Source organism: Oxyura jamaicensis, chromosome 3, assembly GCF_011077185.1.
Source record: "Oxyura jamaicensis isolate SHBP4307 breed ruddy duck chromosome 3, BPBGC_Ojam_1.0, whole genome shotgun sequence".
Taxonomy (NCBI): domain Eukaryota; kingdom Metazoa; phylum Chordata; class Aves; order Anseriformes; family Anatidae; genus Oxyura; species Oxyura jamaicensis.
Window position 1 is genome coordinate 63,534,844 of NC_048895.1, and position 20,346 is coordinate 63,555,189.

General features: G+C 48.3%; 1 protein-coding gene across 1 annotated transcript; it reads right to left on the reverse strand.

Annotated features, from left to right (window-relative positions):
• Positions 1-8,072: 8,072 nt before the first annotated feature.
• Positions 8,073-18,730, reverse strand: HEY2 (hes related family bHLH transcription factor with YRPW motif 2). The gene is made up of 5 exons (XM_035321802.1): positions 18,400-18,730; positions 17,448-17,526; positions 17,258-17,341; positions 14,718-14,799; positions 8,073-10,283 (listed from the first exon to the last, which is right to left on the reverse strand). The coding sequence occupies exons 1-5, from the start codon at positions 18,480-18,482 to the stop codon at positions 9,604-9,606; spliced, it is 1,008 nt and encodes a 335-aa protein (XP_035177693.1). The 5' UTR covers positions 18,483-18,730; the 3' UTR covers positions 8,073-9,603.
• Between the last annotated feature and the right edge of the window lie 1,616 nt (positions 18,731-20,346).

Here is a 20,346-nt window from a genome sequence, read left to right on the forward strand (position 1 = left end):
CTATTTTAAGTTATAGCACTATATTAATTCAGCCTCTTAAGTTTTTCCAGTCTTACATTGAATAGTTTGACTGTGTTGAGCATAAATCTTTGCACAACTGACTATTTAGGAAATGAAAGCTCCCAGTTTTTTTCTGAAGGCATATTTTCTACTTGTCCTCATATTGCACTTTTGTTTGAAGGATACATGGTCATGTATTTATTGAGTTTATTCTGTTCCCATGACATTCAGGTGGCAACTTTTCCCGCCGCCCCCCCCCCCCCCTTTTTTTTTTTTTCGTGTGGAAATAAATAATGAAGTAAAACATCCCGCTGCACTCTAAAATGAAACGATCCTCTGCTGGTTGATAAAAATCTCCTTTTAATACGCCACGAGGTGGCATCCTAGGCGCATGTCTTCCATGTCCCGCACCCAGCTCCCAACCCAGCTGCAGTTCAGATTTCAAACAATTTCGTAAGTTAACAATATACCCATTCAATTGTAATAAGCTGTGAGGTAAGGAAGGCTTTGTATTTGCTGATAAAGCAACTTCACGTACAGATGAAGCTGTCGTTCAGTGAAACCCTAAGCGACACATTTCCTTCTCTTCCATCCTCTTTTCACCGCGTCTTTCTATCTGGAGATTTGGAACAGAAGGACGTGCAGAAAGCCTGCTCCAAGGCAGAGAGGAGGGAACCAGCATCCTGGGTAGGTGGGCATCGTGATCAGCTGCCTGGGGAGGCGAGAAGGGTCCGGGTCTGGTTCGGTTCCTTCTGCACTGATCCACCGGGCCAGGGGACCATGGAGCCGGCTGTGCTGTGACACCAGTGCCGTTGTCACCATGGCAGTCAACGGACACAAACAAGGCAAAGTGCTTATTAGATAAGCTGCTGGAGATGGAAGGAAGAGAGAAAAAGAAAAACACAAAAGATGTCAGGCACACAACCTCTTCTCCAGACTTTTTTTTTCCCTTCCCAACATCATTTCTGTAATATACTACTGGCTTGCAAGTGCAAAACTTTCTCCTAAATACAGATTTGATATGTAACACTTCCTGGTCAGTAAGATAAACTAAAAAGGCATAGCAATCTCATCTTAAATACTACTATGACTGTCACTGCAGAACTACAGTTGGAAAACCTACTCTGAATCGTAATTTAAAATAAAAGATTTTATCCAAAAGAAGGCGTCTTATTTAAGGTGATGTTAATGAAAGTCCAATGCAGATTTAATTACTGCAGGCAGCTCCAGATAATACTATCCAAGGGCCATTTTCCAAGAAGTGTTTTCACAGGAGCAATTGCCATGTCCTATTAAGCAGTGCTCTGATCATGAAATTATGAAAGCTCTGACCCTTTTAAATGCCTGAACTTTTTCAGTTGCTCGCTGAAAATCTGCTTTCTAGACCTGTTTTATGACTGCCTTGTGGCTACAGTCAATCATTACCTTCTGCTTTTCCATGCTTTGTTTCCCATGTGGTCTTTTGATTAATCACATTTTAGTAAACTATATTGACAATGTATTGTGCTGAGCCTGATCTTTGTCTAGCTGGCAGGAAAACAGAGCTGGGAGGTGCCAGCTTCCCCCCGAAAGCTGGAAAATAATAACAGGCTATAAATTGATATTGCAACACATGCTCTGCCTTGTGCTGCTGCCTGCTGCGTGTGACTGGGGATAGCAGTGACCCAGGCGAGGCCGGCAGGGCTGGCGGAGCGTGGCCACGGCAGGGAGCCTTCCGCAGCTCCTCCACCGAGAGGCACATAATCTTCAGTTTGCTCCTCCTCTGCCCCGAGCTGGGCAGAACGTCCCCGCTCCCCATTTGTTTGGATGAGGGTCTTGGATCAATGGAAGTAGAGCATCCTGCTGCATCCTGCTGCATCCTGCCAGGTGGTTTCCATCCCCTCGGCCATATCACGTGCATCTCCTGGTAAGCAAGTGGGCTGAAGCTGAGGGTGAAGCACGTGTGACAGTAATAAAATCATACCACCGTGAGTCCTCCGCCTGCTGCGAGGTCGCAGAGTGCCTGCATGCATGCAAACCCCAGCTTGGAAGGGCTCACGCGTGGGCATCCCACCATGACCTGCCCAAGGTCGTGTTTTGAAGAGCAAAGCACGGATGGAGCTGCTGGTGGCTCCGGCTGTGCACGCTGGCTGTTTTCTTGGTGGCTGCCTGCAGGTGTTTGTAGTCTGCGCTTTTGTAAACCAGGTATTTTAACATTCTTAGTACCTACAGTCTATCACTGTTTGCTGATCTTACTTTAAGACTAAAAAATGATAATAATAATAAATCAATGGTTAAAAAAAAATTAATAAATTCTGCTTCTCTTCCAGTCATGTGATTTGAAGGGGATTTTTCCTCCATGCCATCCCTTTTATCATCAGAAATGTGCCTCCCTCACAAGCAGCTTGGCGCTAGGACAGCTATAGACTTCTGTTAACTACAGGCTTGCAGTGAGGGCCAGAAACTCTAGTCAGGGTGCTGACGCTATGAACAGGGTTTTGAAGGAAATCTCTTCCCTGGAGTCTGACATATAATTTGACAAGATCAAGGACAAGAAACTAAATAACATTATCCCCACTGTACCGCAGGGCAGCCAGGAAGCAGACAAACAGTTGCATTTCTGACATGTTTAAACATTCAAAAGGAGCTTGGAACCTAAATATTTTTGCAAATTAGACAAATGAGGATGCATCCTCTAAAGTTTTGGTCCTGCAAGGGCTTAAAAGCACAACTAACTTGATTTATATGAATAGTCCCACTGAAGTGGAATAGTTCCTCTGAGTAGGGCTACTTACTGATTTCCTCTGCAGGATCAGTCCTTAAGTACGTATTGGTTCTGAATATGACCGCTTTTGAAAAGCAACAGGGCCCCCCCTCAGCTGAAAAAGCCATGCACATCTGTGATAGCTAAAACTGTCTCTGTGAAATGCCCAGCTTTTCTTCTTTAAAGGGTTATATACAGAAAAAAGGGGAGGGGGGATTTTTTCTCTCTCTTTTTTTTTTTTTTTTTTTTTTTTCCTCTCCAATTGCAACCATGGACACAGAAATACCCCACTGCAAAAGCTGGGCATATGGGGAAACAGGTTTTACATATTTATATTGAATTATTAATTCTCTATTGTTTCGTTGGTGGCTACCGCTATTGGGCATCCTTGGATTTTGACGGTCACATCAAAGGAGCTGCTCTGGCGTGAGAACCGGTCAAAGTGAGCCAGATAATTCATGGATTTATTACTGAGGTCGGTTCCCATGATTGTCAGTGGGCAGCAGGCACGGCTGTGTCGTAATCCTCATTCTCTCGGTAAAGCACATAGCGCCTTAAAAAGGTTTAATGATCCAATAGTGATTTACTAATGGGAATCTTTCTTGTGGGTTTAGCGGGCCTTGGAGGAGGACAGGGCAGCACATAAAGGTCATTTTTCTGCGGTATCATTCAGCAGAAATGTGTGCATTTATTTCCTTTTCAGATTCCTGTTTAGAGCATTTTCAGAGTCCTGTTTTGAGCAGTTTTATCTGCTAACTGCACGGGGCAATGAGCTGAAGGGGAAAAGTCATCGCAGCTGAGCAGGTGTCAGACTCACCGTAACACGGGGAGGGAAGGAAGCAGGCACTGAGGATGGCAAATCACGGCTGAATATCCGAGGTAATTAATAAAAAGCACACACTCCAGCCTTTGAGATCAGTGGAGTAACAGTGAATAGAGATCTGGGGCAGCCCGGTGAAGCTGCCGCTGCACTGCTGGTGCCTGCCTCCAGCTCTTAGTTAGAAGGCTGGTTGGCAGGGCCATTTTGCTGCTGTTTCACCCCATTTGCCTTTCCTTTTTGTTGGGAGGGAAGGGAGAGGGCTGTCCTGTGGGACAGCTGCCCAGAAAGGAGTCAGGAGAGGGTGAGGAGGAGAGGAAACAATTTTGCTTTGCCCAGCTGAAGGCGATGCACCCAGCGCAGACGATGAGCCGCTGGCCTGGCTGCTGCTGCTCCGCATGGTGCCTCTGCAGAACAACAAAACCAAGAAAACCCAAACAAAATACACTCCCTTCTCCCTCACCAAAATACCTCCGAAAGAGGGAGATGGTGTGGGGAGAGGAACGATGTTATTTTATTTTAAGGCTTGTATATTAAACCCAAGTGTTGTGCTGGGAAGTGTCATTAAAAACTATTTGAACTATCCGCACACAATAGATGTCATCTTGTTAAGCCAGTTGCAAAAGCGTACCTTAAATGCATAACTCTTTGTTTGAAAATCCCCGAGGGAGAGTCCTTCTCCTAAAGCAGAATAAAATTACTTGGCTCTCCAGTATATTAATTTTTTTTTTTTTTTTTTAAAAAAAGAGAGAGAAAAAGAAAACAGTATTCAGAGTTAAATCAAAACTGAGAAAAAAGAAAAAAGTGTGGGCCGTTCAGTAGTTGTAACCCTGCCTCCTGAGGTTTATGGATTGCCTTGTAGTCATTTATTAGATTCTCACATACCACAGAGTAATACAGAATACTATTTATGAGTATTCTTTGCAGGTAAAACACTTTTCTTTACATTTACCAGTGACTTACTGCTTCCTGGAGCAGGGTGCTGATTTAATAGAAGGAGGTCTTGTAGCATAACTTGTTTCAAGACGTGGGCAGGGTTAGAAATTTCCAAACTGCTGATGATTGCAACCACAATTTCAGTGTTGCATCAAGGTATTTTTTCTGTCCTGAAGACTTTCCTTTGTAGAAGAGAGAAATGCTGAATATGGACTATGTGGAAAACAGAAAGAAACAGCCCAGAAGGACTTTCATGTAGAACAGGTAACGGCACTGTTCAGATAAGCACAGTCTAAAGCATTTAGCTCTGCTTAAATTCAGTATCTGCAGCTGTAGCTGTAAGAAAGGAGCCTGCCTCTCCAGAGCTTCAAAGTCATTTAAGCAGGCACATTTCCTTTTATTTCCCACATTCATTTCGTTTTCCTTCTGATTTTGAGCTTCTAGGGTGCAGCACTAGCTTGTGTTGCCCAGCTTTACACTGCCACCATGAATGCAGAAAAACATCCCTTTAAAAGAAATCATGTTGAGATCACCTAGTAATCAGTGCCACTGCTGCAGCCAGAGCACTAGGAGAAGTTCAGAAGTTAGTGCTAAATGAGCTCATTGCAGGCGTTGACTGGGCTTACTTTTACAAGATCAGCAATCTTGTGTTATCATCAAATGCTTTTGATAAACTGTTATATCTTCAGCAGGCAAGGAGGCAACTGATTCTTTGGAAAAAAAAAAAAAAAAAAAAGAAAGATTGCATTTAAAAATACAAGGCAGCAGCCTTACACAAATGTGCATGTGAAGCTTGCAAAAAAAAGCGGTACCAATTCCTCCTTCTTTCCTGGACAAATGGACAGATGGACCGAGAGACAAATTACCTGTAACTATGCAATCACTTAGATCCCCGTTTGTGTAATCTCAGGCTATCTGTGCCTACAGAAGTGGATGACTGAGGACACTGGTGACTACAGAGCTGGCTGGTAACAGTCCCCTTTAAACTTCAGTAGTAATTTCTGATGTAGTATCTCCTGATGAAAGGATGCTCGTGACCTTTTTCTGTTATTAGGAAGAAATTTCTCATTTACAGTAGCTCTAAGAATTTGCCAATACCCACGCCCTGAGCTTTGGTTGATGCCCTTTACTTATCTCATGACAGCCTGACCGAGGGAGGGCCCATCTTTCAGAGCAGCTGCAAACAAGCATTTTGAAGGATGACACCAAGGAGGCAGCAGCATGACCCCTGGCTGCTGCTCGGGCAGATGTAGTCACAGCCAGGATACGATTATTCTGCTTTGAAGACACATGCTCAGCCCTTGGCCACAGCAGCCAGTTTTTCTTCTGGGGCAACACCTAATGCAGGTTTTCCTCCGCTTGCAATTAGAGCAGAGGGACGACAGGCAGCATCTCCTCTCCAGAGTAATAATTTTCTCCTGGTGCTGGGTGACATAGCGAGTCCCACAGCTACGGCACCAGAAGTGCTTTTTATTTGCGGTGCTGAGGGCTAAGGTTTCAAGCCTCCTAATGCTGAGTGACAGAATGTTTTTTAGCTTTTTCCTCTTAAGAAAAACATCCCATGACATTGCATAACCTCCTTTGATCCTCTTGATAACTGAAATTTAAGGTTGCAAACCCACACATGGAAAAGTTGGTCAAAGCCAGATATGCTGTTGAGTAAGCAGTCCGATGGGCTTTCTTGTGCCATGTGCTGTGACCTAGCCTTATATTATATAAATTACAAGTTCTCTTCTTCCTCCTCCAGGTCCATTCTTCAACTGAACACAGAATAAAGATAGAAAAGGGCTGAAGTAAGCCTGCGTGCACAGCCGCATGTCGTACCTTTTGGAGCTCACTTATGCCAAGTGACCGGCTTTCCCTTGCTCTAACACTTGCATGGAGTCCTTCAGCTCTGACCTGTTAGAACAGCTACAGCCCCAATCATCAGAAGCTATTACCCTCTGATGTCTTTCCAAGAGAACATGTATAATATGCTTCTTCTCCACTGATTTCTCACTTGGGAAATCTTCATCTGCCATTACAGGAGTGGCATCCCCAAAAGAGGCTTAGAAATAAATGGGCGTGAAGGCTAAGCTCCTGTCTCGCCCAGTGCTGGTCCCTTTGGATGATTCAGATTTTATTATTATTATTTAAAAAAAAAAAAAAAAAAAAAAAGGAATAAGAAGAAAAGAGAGGGACATCAGCAACTCAGTGTACATGAACTTGGCCTGGATAAACGGAGTGAGAACAGGATAACCCCAGATAAAAAGGCTGCACAAATCCACTTGTGATGCCTCATATCAAAATGCAAAAAAAAAAAAAAAAAAAAAAAAAAAAAAAAAAAAAAAGACTTTCATCTAATCAGTCTCAGAAATACTTTTCAATTTACCTTTCTTCAGAACGAGGCAAGATATTGCATTTGGGGCAACAAATTGTAATGATTTCAGGCACACCAAATAGACTGAAGCCCTTAGCTGGAACCAAGTCAGTGGCTGCCCATTTTTACCGTGGTATGAAGCAGGGGAGACCTCCTACCAGGCTCTCAGAGAGCAGGTTAATAGTTAACAGCTTCAAGTCAAGTAGGGTTGCAATCTGCTCTTTTTCATGTAAATAAAGCCCACTTTTTATCTACTTGCCAGTTCATTAATGTGATCTTTCTTTTTGAAGCTGCTCATAGAGAAAAAGAATAACTCAACTGGATGCTGCTCAACATGCCAGGAGAGCCACGCAGCATTTACGTCCCCAAACAAAAAACGTCAAATTCCCCCAGAAACAACAAAACTTCACATAAGTTTTCATCAGGGATGATTTATGGCACTGGGGTAGAGACCCCTTCCTCCCCATCTTTTGTCCGTTTCCTCCATGGGCCGGGCAAATCAAAGCTCCTCCTTGCCCAAGACTGGAGACCAGTTCATGCAGGCAGGGATCAGTTACATTTTCAACATCTGGGAGACAGGGATGATGGGGGCAAGGTGCTGAGCTGAGGCTGCATTTCGGCAACAGATGCTGTCTCTGGCGGGCTGTAGGGTTGTCACCCCATTTCTGCACCTCAGTCTTGTCACCTGTTGTGTGGGTGTAATATATCTTTTAGCAGTGCTTATCCTTAGGGCCAGAGCTTTACACACCTTCTACCAATGTCCTCTGAGGCCTAAAATTAAACAAAAATTCCTGTCTCAGGGAGAACTGGTAAATTAGAAGACCTGGACTGGGGGTAAAAACTGCCCTCTCTCATCTAGATGATGAATGATGTCATTGTGTGAAAAATTTCCCCTTCTAAACACAGGCCTTTAGTGAGGATCTGAATGAAAGCTGGATCTAGAAACCTCAGTGCCTTGAGGAGCTCTCCAGGATGGACAGATGTGTCCGTTTCATTAAGTGCCCCACCAGTGCAGAACCAGCTTACAAGCCTAAAAATCGATGCTGTTTTACTGAGTGCTTTTTTTTTTTTTTTCCTGCCTATTTCAAAACTTCCCATAAGAGATGGGCTTTCTCAATGAGAGAGGAGCAGGAGAGGGGGGAGCAGCTGACAGACGCGTTTTGAGCGGTAGAATTCACAAGTATTCCTCAAGAGCAAACAAAATCTGCAACAAATCATCCATAAAACGCAGTCAAAAAGGACTTCGTTTAATTAGTGATATGTAAAGACTTTTGCATAGAAAAAAGGTTAACAAAGTAATGCATAAAAGACCGACTAGGTACAGTATTTTTAAAACAAATATTTTAAAGTATATTTTGCATAATGTTTAACATTCTCAATGCTTACTGCTTTCTCCACACAGCAGAGAAATCAAGTGCATAATAATACATGCTGTGTTTTATTTTTACTTTTTTTTCTTTTTTTTTACATAAAATCTCTAGTTTTTGACTCGATGTATTAAAATACTTAGGTTATTTTAAGTCACTGTAATAAAAAATGAAAGCAAAACATTTTATGCAGCACTAGTTGTCTGGGTATTGACAAAATAATTTACTGCCATCCCCTTTAATACATTCATTTTGGTTTGGAATCAAACCCACATTACATTGTTGGCATGTTAATAGCCAATTTAAGAATTGTCCCTACCGTGACTTCATTCATACCCAGAGCGTTCGTTATCCCAGAAGTTGATAGTGAAAAGAAGAGGGATCTTGCACAGAGTCGGCTGAAAGTAAACGTCCCATTGCAGCTAAAGAAGTTAATTTTGACTCTGACAACACCGAGTTTCTTGTATTGACATGAGCCGGCCATATGGAAGTGAGCACGCTGTAAGTAGGTGGTTACTTCTGGGTGCATGACAGACTCGCTGTTTGTGCAGATACGAGCTAGCACCATATTTAAGCCATAAAAAAGGGCGCCTCAAGGCTCACAGGCAGTGCTGAAACGTTCATTAATCCGAGCACTGATAAGATAATCGCTTTTACCGACGCTGTGCTAGATGTCACAATTTGGCAAGTCTGTACAAAGGAAGGAGACCAAGTAAGCGAAAACCAGGCCTGTCAGACTGAGCATTCTTTCTCAGCAGTCTTTTGGCTAAGCGAACCCGTCTGTTAAAAGAGCACTCTCCTTCCTGGAAAGATATCAACGTCCTGAAGCTGCACGCAGGACTCCCCCTCTCTCCCAGACCATTCCCATACCTGTGCAATGTTATTTGTTTTAGCAGAACACACATATATATATATATATAAAATTTCATTTTTATTATCGTTTGAATGTCAGGCACTTAGGAAAGTCGAACTCGTTTTCGAGCCCCAGGAGACCTGATAAGTACGATGCCTCGCCTCTCCGCCAAACACGGATGCATAGCTGGAGGATTATTATTAGTCCTAGTGCCCACGCATCTCCCGGGAAACGTCCGCGTGCCGAGGCGGTCACGACGTTTCCGAAAGCCGCTGCCTCGAGGTGCCCTCAACAAGACCCGCCGGGAGGAGCGGGGCACCCCGCGTCCCCTCCGGCACTTGCGGTGAGGGCAGCGCCGCTGCGCCCGGGCCGGCTGCCGTGCCTCGGGGCGATGGCGTCCCCTCAGCCCTCAGTGAGGACAGGCCGCCGCAGGAGCCTCGCGAGTGTGCACGTGTGCACGCACGCGTGTGCATGTGTGTGTGTGCGGAGGGAGAGGAGGGAGCAGGCTGGGGAAGGGAGAGGGGGCACTTAAAAGGCTCCGACCTCCGTCCCCCAGGGCCGGTAGGGCTTGCTGCTCCCCGCGCTGCCGGCCTGCTGGGGGCTGGTGGAGGCCGATACGGCCAACGGCGGGGTGATGGCCGTAGCTGCTGCCACGGCGGCGGCGGCCGCGCTCGGGGGGAGCATGGGGAAGGCGCCGGTGAAGGAGAGGGGGAAGCTCTGGGCGGCGGCGGTGGCAGCGGCGGCAGCAGCGTGAACGGTGGCTGAGAGGGAGAGGAGAGAGGTAGAGAGCGGGGGGACGCAGGGAGCCACGCTGCCCGCGGAGGGGACCCTGAGGGCGGCATCGGCATGGGCGAAGGTGGCGGTGAGCAGTGCGGAGCCGTGGGGAGGCACATCCGAGGAGAGTCTGCACGGGGCGGCCTCGGGGGCATGGAGTCCATTGGGCTGCAGCAGGGCGGCCGGGAGGTGGTGGAAGGCAGCTGCCCAGTGGTGGGGGTGCAGGGGGTGGTGGTGGTGGGCCATGGAGGAGGTCATGGCAGCAGCTTCCCTCTGCGAGGCGCAGGTGCTGAGGTGGGACACCAGTCTGACGCGCAGCGGGTCGGAGGTGTCGAGGCCTTCCACGGACGTCAGGTACCTGGCGACTTCGGTCAAGCACTCCCGGAAGCCGATGCTCATGAAATCCATGGCCAGCGAGTGAGCATCGAAATAACCTGCAAGGGGAGGGCAAAAGACGCACTGAGTGTCAAGCCGAGCTCCCAGCTGACGTCGGGTGACACACCTAACCTCCCTCAGCCGCTGGGTCTTCCACTTAACGGGTTAAGATTTGCAATGAGAAAAGTGTGTTCTCCAGTCTGTAAATGATTTGTGTGACCATTCCTGTAATGCAATAGACTACAGGGTTTTTTTTTGCACACTGTGTAAATGGAAAGAATTAAGACCATAAGTACTCGTGGCTCTTGAGAAGATACACGATGCCCCTCCTGAAATACCTCAGGAAGCCTCTGCAGCGTGGTACTGACCCCGCGTGTGAGTGAGGGAGACATTTCTACGCACACAGACGATCAGACAGCTCATGCGCATTGTGCTATCTTTTCTTCCCTACACCAACATTCACAGTAATGCTCTTGAGCTATATCTCGGTGTTGTGAGATACTTGCGACTACTGCTGGGGTCCCATCTACTTCACAGAGTCATTAGGACAATGTGGCATACGGTGTTATTTAACTACAAACTAAAAACATCTTGTCATGACTCTGCACACACACAACAAAAAGCTTTACTGAGAAAACGTTTTATGTAATGCCATTGCTAATTTGGAGATGGAAGACTGACAGTCATATGGCCCATGAGGCATTTCAGCAAACAGCAATTGGAGCTCCACAAGCTTGGGACAAAAAGCATTTGAAAAAAAAAAAAAAAAGTTTTATTAAATGCACATGAGAAGATACTCCCTTTCTAAAAGGGTTTAGTATCAAATCCAGTGGTTAAGTTGCACCCCTTCAACTACAAAAAACAATTCTGCTTCAGTTTAAAGTTATTCTCCTTGGGAAAATAAAGTCCTATCCACTCTCAAGCTGCCATGGTCTTTTTTTCCTCTTGCTTTCAGTGAAACTTTTTAGGTATGTGTGACTAGGATGTGTGTTATTACAGAAAGATCAAATGCCCTTATTACGGAGGACTCTGGCAGCAGTACCTACACTAGGCCTCGCACACTCTGGCATGAAATAATCTATGTCTTTTTGAAAAATTCAAGCCACTAGGATGGCTGCTTTCACTTTTGCCAACTTTCAGGCTAGAGAAAAGCCTTTCAGTGGCTGCACATCCGCATCGTAGAACAAACACAGGCACGTTTACAGATGTCAGCCCAATGCCCGGCCTACTATATACCACCAAATTTCGGCGGTGCTTTTGACTCAGGCCACTTTGTCCACCTGACGCTGAACAAGACTCTGGAGACCTGACCAACTGACAGACTGGTGAGTACAACGGGTTGGGGATTTTTGTTAGGATGCACAGACTTGTCTGTCACAACCAAACAATCTGTGAATCTGGTGGCCAGCAGCTTGGCTTGGGGACTGCCTCCGCACCACAGGCCCTAAGGCCTCCCTCTTTCCCTCCCTCTGGACCGCAGACACAAGGGAGGCGGCTGTCCCCAGCTCCCCCCGAGCCTGAGCTGTCTCTGTGATGAGCCCTGGCCATGCCAGCTCCCTGTCAGTCTCCTACGAGGCGGTAAAGACACAGAAACGGGAGGACACCAGCCAAGCGACTTGGTGCCTCCAGCCCATGACGGGACTGGGCTCCAGGCGCTCGAGTGACAGGGCAGAGCCATGCACCCATCCTGCACGGCCGCCAACGGCTCCGACCCAGGTGTCAGTCACCTGAGCTCAATTTGCACTGAAGCTGCAATAAAACGACACCAAGGTCCTAGCCAGCTACTTGCTGTTGGCTAATTGCTCTTCCCCTTTGCTTGCTTGTGCTGTCAGCAAAAAGCGCTGGCCCTGGGCCAAACAACAACTCGACACAACCACGAGACCATCGCCCGCACCTGCATCAAAACACACCAAGTCCACGCAGGGCTGGAGGAGCGGCAGCTCCCTGCCTGCCTGCCTGCCTCCCTGCCTGCCTGCTGCGGCAGCTCCAAAATGCCGAGGCCACATCAGCCTTTCTGCTTCCATGCCCACCTCGGATTTAGCATGTTGAGCAGCCGCCAGTGCCACCCTGGCTTTCCCAGCCTCGGGCATCCTCAGTTTGTGTGCCAGGAAGAGGAGAACAGGCTGTCCCCAGCTCTCAATGCAGGGCAGCATAAGGGTACCGGCACCCATTTCTCCCCCCGCCCATGATAACAGCTTTTGTCCATAGACGAAATGATGGAACTCATGTTTTTTTCTGATCCGAGGGAGTTTTTGGCTCAGAAGATGAGTTATGAAGTGGGAATAGCTACACTTGCAAATTAAACAAATGTCAGCCTTAAAAACACCCTAAGAAATTGTATTTAAAGCTGTTACTTAGATTGCAAAGTAAAACATTAAGCGAGCAGGAAACATAGGCTTAAACTTTGCCCAGTACTAACTTGCAGACCTCTTTTCTTAAAGTTTGTTAATCTGTGCAGTGAGATTACTCTTATCTCTGGGTCAGAAGGAGAAGATAAAGCCGCAGCATTTGTGAAACAGCTAAGTGTTAGACCAACACGCCACCCACTACGGACCCCGGAGCAGCAAGGAAGGCTCCAACAGGCCTCAAAGGCGGCTTTGGTTGCCCACAGGTGGCAGTGGGCTTAAGCGGGCATCACCTCTCCCCGCACCCTGACACCCCTCACTCTCTGCCCAACAGCTCCCACCCCCAGCACCTCCACCCCCGGCCCATTCGCTGGGCCACCTGATCTGACCTGGTTATAAAACAACCCCCCACATTGCTTGTTTTGGGTGGGGAAGCGGGGAAGGAAGGCTCCTATTAAATCCCAAGGGTTTTCACCTCCTGGCCCTACCGCTGTCGGTATGGATGCTGGAGGGGTGGGAGCTGCTGCAGCTCTTATGAGGAATGGTGCAGCACAATGCACGGGTCAGGCTGCGATAGCCGGGCTCCGTGTTGCACGGGGAGCTCTGTGTTGCACGAAGCAACAACCACTGCCCTCGGCATCTGAGCCTTGCTTGCTCTGGGCACCAAACGAGACAGACCTTGTGGAGCAGCAGTGTGCAATCATGTAATTAAAGGCTGCACCACCACGTCGGCACACGAGACAATCTGAATTCAAATTGCATAAGCACGATAAATTCTGGTGTTTCGTAACTTTCAAGAGCGTTGCTTTGCCAACTAAATAGTGGCCTTTAGAGGACATTTTTTTCCTGCATGCAGTGACATAAAATTAACATTTTTGTTAGGGTTTATTTTGCACATTTGCCTATGATATCATGGGGTGTGTCTGTTACATGAAGGGCAATAAAATCCCTTTCACCTCTAACAGAATGAATTTTGAATTTTAAGCTTAGATGGACTCTTGACAAAAGTCTCTTAACACCTAGAAAATACATATGTCAGCTTGGTGTTAATTCTTAAAAAATAACAGAACACCAGCCTCCAACAGGCTTTCCTGTAGGAAACCATTTGTTGTCAAGCACATGCTGATTTTAAGTTGACTCCTGTAATCGCTGCAAGAAGTTCAGTGACCCACTCATGTGCTTAAAAAAAAATTAGTTTAATTTTTTAAAAAAGGGGGAGAAAGCAGCAGCAGTAGCCTCTTTTCTATCCGGTACCTACACGGCACAATGGGTCAATGAAAAATCATCTGGTTTGCATCACAGCAGTTTGAACCATAATCACGGCTAATGGCACGTGAGACGGTGCTTGCAGAAGGCAAGCAAGTTTTCTGCTCCCAGTAAGTTCCAAAATCATGACTCCAGAGAATACCTCGTGGGTGGCTGAAATCGCTTGGCCTCCAGCCTCGGGACTGTCAGCTTGCACAAGCAAGGCACGCTCGGCTCACGGCAGCCGGCTGATTGAACGGGTCAGCCAGGGCGGCCCCTGCGTCACGCCAGCCCTGGCTAAGGAGGAACTACCCAGACCTCTGACAAACAAATAGAACACGTAAATAGGAGTGCAGATAGCACTGCTATCAGTCTGCCCGCCGGCCCCGTCTGATACCTAGAGCCACATATAATGAGGCTGGATTTTGTTCTGGGGGATGAGGCCGTGTAACCTTGCATTTACAAGTCTCTCCAGAACAAAGAAAATGCACCAACAATAATGAAAGCTCCTCTCCGTCCACTTCCTTTGGTATAGCTGCTGTATAATGAGCCTTAACATTGGTTTTGCACTACACAATTGTTGCCACAAACCTCCTGTTTATGTTTGGTGTTTGTGTATTTGTTTTGTCTCCCTGTGCAGATTTCAGTGCTCTTTGGAAACCCCAAACAAATCTCTGACTGGGCTGCCTGTGAATGAAGCCTTTACTCCCACAGTGTTATGAAAGCAAACACAAGCCCAGGGTCAAGTGCTTCTTTTGTCCCAGTAGTTCTTTCCCACGAGTTCAATCCTGCCATTAGCATTGATTTCCACTCCTTTAATCTGGAAACGCCTATCACAGCTCGTCAAAGCGCTTTTTGCTGAGATTTCCCCAAGTATCAGAAAAGAAACTGTCCTCTCCTTACCTTTACCTCCGGTCGCCTGAAGCATCTTCAGATGATCCACTGTCATTTGCAGTATTTCCGCTTTTTCTAATTTGGCAGATCCCTTTGAGATAAGAGACTCGTGTAAATAAGGGCTTACGAGTACTAGAAACTTGAATTTGATATACTTTCCACTGAGCTCAGCCTTACGGTTTCAATTTCCCCTATCATTAGGACATTCTCAGCTTAATTCTTTCATGAGCATCTGCACCCCAGACACTGTCTGAGGACTAATGCTGTCTCCTTCCTAGAGATACAACCATCGGCAGCACAACTTGGCTTTACTACGGCTACAGCTCAGTGTAACTCTGCCCTTGAAGCTGGTGCAGAGACGACATCTTCATGAAACGAGAGCACCACACAGCATGTTCTCTTTTACCAAACAACCCCCCAAAATGAATGGAAACTCGTCAGAACAGGTCTGCAGTCAGTGATGAGGACCCTGCTGCAGCATTTTTTTTTCTGCCTTTACCAGTAGGTGTCCCTGTGGACACACACCGAAAAGTATCCCTCTTCCTTAATAGCCTATTAATTTCTGACATGTCATTTGGCTGGTGAATATTCTATTCTCATTCTCTACTGAAAAAAGAAACAATCACACAGCCCACGGCTCTTAAAGTTATTGAGAGGCCTCGTTTCCAGGGACATGAAGCCGAGTGCCATGAAAAAGAAAGAGCTCGGCTCCTCTGTCAGTGAAACTTCTCTGTTACTGGGGACGGCTCACACTGCCATGGGCGCTGGAAAAGTCTAAGACGCAAACCCAAAGGTAGTGTTAATACATTAATCTACCAAAAAAAATAAAATAAAAATAAATAAATTTCCCTTGAATATCTGGAGCATGACCCTGCAGCACGAGCGGCTTAGCCGCGGGGCTCGCAGCGGGCCCAGAGCCGGGCAGGAGGCAGGCAGAGAGGGCAGGCGGAAGCCAAGCAGCCTCCGCTCGGACACTTCAGTGAGCTGAATGTCAAGGAGCTGAAAAAGGACCGATGACTTTGTCCTTGGCATATCGCAGAGGAATGGCGGGGCTTTCTGAACAAAACGCGTTGCACGCTTATTTTTACCCCTATCCATTTTTTTTTTTAACATTCTTTTCCTGCTTTCAACATTTCCTTCTAAAAATTTTGGTGCTTGGGTGAGTTTTTGACCAGAATTCTGCATTTTACATGAGACTACATCCTGTGCTTTTCTCAGACTTCATCTTTTCCATAGACACAGTACAAGCTGTCTCAGTGAGAGTGACTAATAGCTAAAAACTGCATGTTGCTGGGTAATTTCCAAAGGCTCTGTAGGACTTGTTTTATAATGTTTGTGGTTTTCAAGAAGTAAACAATAAAATGGGACAAACAACTGTTGTCTCTTGCCCCTGTTTATCTAGCTGGAAATGCCTCTGTCTCTACATTTTGCCACAGCCTACGGAAGGGCTCGGCTACCACTGCTAGTTATTAAAAACATATTGCAGGTGACACAAGGGATGCTCTCACTATGATTGCAATACTCCAAATTTCTTTCTAGCTGCCTTTTGTTCTTGTAAGAAGAGATGTATCAGGCCTCGTTCAGGGGGGTGCTAGCCGCTGTTAGCTACCCCAGAAATTCAGTGCCCCACGGGCCTGGTCTCAGAGTTTACTTTCTGTTTTTTGTTTTTGGTTACGAGGAAGTCAGCCTCGTTACTCTCAGCTGGTGCCTCTCGCTGAGGCTCAGTGTCAGTTGCACAGCTCCACAGATCTGATACAATCCATAAAACAGGAACAACATTAAATACAGAACTAAGCCCCAGAATAAAAAATCAAGATATGGAAAAGTAACTAAATAATTTAATATAACGGCAGAAACAAAGTTCACTTTTTGCAGCGCTGATTGTATTCTAAGCTTTTGGCCTCCAACTTCACGACTGAGGAGCTGAACCCAAGTTCACCGAAGTGAGCTGCATCCTTCCAGCCGTCCCATTGAACACTTTCTCACCAAAAGTCTTTGCAAATACCGCTGACTTCCCCAGCTCACGCTGCACAGGCCTGGTCCTAAGGCACTGGTTCTAACCAGACATTTTAAAACCTGAATCATCCAAGCAGCCTGTTTGCTTCTTAGGAAACCGGACCCATTAGTTTGCCACTGAAATTGCAGATTAAAAATAAAGGTTCCTTAACGAAGGGACAAAAGAGACTAAAGATTCATAAGGAAAGCTAATCAACGTACAGGTTTGGGGGGTTGCTTGTTGTTGTTGTTGTTGTTTTTTTACTACGAAGTAAAGCGCATTTTTAACAAAACCACTACTGCAATTCATCGAAATAACAGAGGCAACATGAACACTGTTACCCTTAAGGGAAAAACAAGCCAAAGAATGGAAATGTTTTTCAGCTTTATGATGAATTATGTTCCTAATAGTTTCGCCACAACAAAGCATTTTATTGAAATGCCTGCTTTGTGCCAGATCAGGACACATACAATATTATTTTAATGAGCTTTACAAGAGAGCTAACATTGCCAGATGAGATACAGAACATATATATATATAAAAAAGGGCTTACTTGTTTTTCAAAAGCAGTTGGCACAAGCCGCCTCAGCTCAGATAAACTGTTATTTATACGATCACGGCGCCTTTTCTCTATAATCTAGTCCCAAAAACAAAACACATTGAGTTTATAAATACGTTGAAGGGCAAACTCTCACAGCACACATGCAAATTGTCACACGGGAAAAGAACGAAGCGAAACGTACCCCTCTTCTTTTCTTTCGGGCCATAATCTGCGACGTTGTTGTTGGGGAATTCGATCGGATCACAGAACTATTGCTTTGCCTGTGAAACAACAAAAGCATGTCAGGTGCTGCACGGCTTGCCACCGCTCTTTGGAGATACCTTCAGTCCCCGCATTAAGCATTCCCAGTCCCCTCTTGTGCTGTTTTAAATGCTGGAAGGAGAGGCTTTGTGCCGCATGGTGCTGTGATAGAGAGCGACATTGCAGTTTTGCTTGCTGCACTGCCAGAACCTCCACTGGAAGTAAAGTCCCTGTCTGAAGACAGCTCGCTGTCCAGCTCAGCCCACTTCGTCTTCACTGTATAGAGCCATGCCTATAAAATACAGTCTGGAGAACCAAGTCCAAAGGAAAACACGGGGATTATCCACCCGTGCTGGCAGCAGTAGGTGCATGCAATGTCACAGCTCCGCCCGGCCAGCCAGCTTTTGTCGCTCCCGTCCATCACCTCAATGTCCATGGGCGCCCGCGGTAAGAAGCTGGGTTCCCTGTCCACGTCCGTGACTGGCCCAGCACCAGGAGCAGAAAGCAAAACCCGCTTTTAAAACTGCACTGCCCACGAGCATGGGCAGGTTTTTCCTTCGCCACGAGGGAGCACCAAGCGCGGTGGCAGTCTGGCTGTCATTCACCCCCCGATACGGACAAGCCGGGGGCACGGGTGGGGTGCCTGCGAGATGGCCGCAGCAACCCCAGCCCCGCACAGCTCCCCCCGGCCCCATGGCAGCAAGCACCCCTGCCCCGGCCACCTCGGGGCTCGCCTTATTTCCAGCCTCGGACCCCAAGCACCTGGCTGCAGGGCAGCGGGACGGGGGGCTCGGGGGCGGCCCCGACGGGGCGGCCCCGCGTTGAGCCCCTCCGGGGGGCTCAGCCCGCTGCCCCCCGGCCGCAGAAGCCTCCCCCCCCGGGGGGGCACTCACCCGGAGTAGTTGTTCTCGCTCCCCACGTCTATAGTCTCGTCCATGTCGCTGTCTGAGGTAGTTTCCTCGCAAGGTCGCTTCATGGCGGGCAGAGGACGCAGCTCGAAGCCGGGCCGGGGGCAGAGATAAATAAATCCGGGAGTTTTGGGACGGGGGGGGGGGGGGGACGGACGGCTCCGGCTCGGCTCGGCACGGCTCGGCACGGCTCCGCACCGCCAGCAGAGCAAACCCTCTGTGAGGCGCTTTCCCACGCCGCGGCACAGCCTCAAGCCCGACGGCCCGCCCCCGGCCAGGCCCGCCCCGTCGGGGGGCACGGGGAGGAAGGGAGGGGGCCGCCCACCAGGGGGGCGAGGGGACGGGGGGCGAGGGCAGGACGGGGACCGGACCCCGGCCCCGGAGGGCGGGGGGCAAGGGGAGAGGTAAGGCGGGGATGGGGCGCGGGGGAGATGAGGTTGGGGGGGGCTTTTCCCACCGGCGTTTGGGGGATCCGGCCCGCCCCGTCCTGCGAAGCCCCCCCCCCTCCCGGGCACCTGGAGGGGGGAGCCGAGCCTGGGAATAATCCTGCTAGGAGCGGCCCGGAGGATGCTCGGCTCGCCGGAGGATCCGCAAGCTGCCGGGTTTTATCCTGCTTGGCTTTGGGATTTATTTTTCTTTCTCCCCTGTTTGTTTGCGTTGCGTTTTCTAATCCCGGCTCCCTGACAGAGCCCGCTCGCGGCGCCGTGTGCTCCGCACAAACGCCGCCGGTGGCGTTCAGCTCCGCTGCCTCCCCGCCAGCCCCCCCCGGGCCCTTCGCCGCCTGCCCGGGACCCTTGTCCCGGACGGGGGGGTCGGGGGTGACCCCGGGGGGGAGCGGGGGGGGTGGGGTGGGGGGGCTCGGGTGGCTTGCGGGCGACAAGGGGCGATGCTGAAGGAGGAGGCAGCGCCGGCACTGTTGTGCCCTCCGTGCATGCGGTTGCGTTTTGGAGGCACGTTGGGTGTTTTGCTGTTCCGTGCGGGTGTTGCTGCTCTGTAAGGAGCAGGGGATTTCGTGCCCCGTCGCCCTGTTCGTGCTCGCAGTCCCCGAGAGCCCCGCCGCTGCTACACACAGCCCGCAGGACGGGCAGGGGCAGCTCCCGGGGACTCAGGGCACATCCCCACATCGCCCCTTTGGTGGTATCTGGCCAAAAAAAAAACCCACCCCAAAACCCAACGACAAGCGAAAGCAGAAGAGGATGGGGACCTTTCGGGAGGAAAGCACCGGCAGGAGCAGCCTGCGGCAGGCGGCTACGACTTGCAGCACAACCCAGGAGCAGCCCCAGCGTGTACCGGCTGCCGGCAGGTCTCCGGGATGAAACAAATCAATAAAAACGTAAATACCAAAATTTGACGGCCTTTTCTGCTTCTAGCGACTCGGGGGGCCTGCGAGGGCCGGGACGGCCGCCGGGAAAAGGGGCTGTGGGCGGGGGGGGAACGGGACAGGATGGGACAATCTTGAATTCCCCCAAAATATTGCGGCCATCCCGAGCTCTCGGGGTTTTGCACGGAAATCTTGAACGTGCCGCTAGACCTGTAATTTCTGCTCGCTCTGGAAGTAGTTCCCTGCTGCCTTACGATTTTTTATTTGTTTCTTCTCCCCCGGGGCACAAGTCTCCCGTGCCTGTGTCTTACAGAAACCTGAGCCCTCCTGTGTTTACTTCCCCAGGCAGGGCTTATGTCAGCGTTGGTTGTCGTGGATCCGGCCGCTAAATCCTCCTGACAACCTTGCTGAAATCCCTCCTCCGGGAAACTGCTAATGTTAACAGGCAACTGCTATTCCATTTTAGCCAGATTAACTTTCTTTTTCTTTTCTCCTTTTCTCCTTTTCTCCTTTTTTTCTTTTTTCCTTTTCTCCTTTTCTCCTTTTTTTCTTTTTTCCTTTTTCCTTTTTCTTTTTCTTTTTCTTTTTCTTTTTCTTTTTCTTTTTCTTTT

Excerpts from the sequence above, each read along its gene's own strand:
- HEY2 (XM_035321802.1), bottom strand. The coding sequence starts at position 18,482 with ATGAAGCGACCTTGCGAGGAAACTACCTCAGACAGCGACATGGACGAG. Across the intron at positions 17,527-18,399 it reads AGCGAGAACAACTACTCCGG|GCAAAGCAATAGTTCTGTGA; the intron begins GTGAGTGCCCCC and ends GTTGTTTCACAG. Across the intron at positions 17,342-17,447 it reads CCCGAAAGAAAAGAAGAGGG|ATTATAGAGAAAAGGCGCCG; the intron begins GTACGTTTCGCT and ends TTTTGGGACTAG.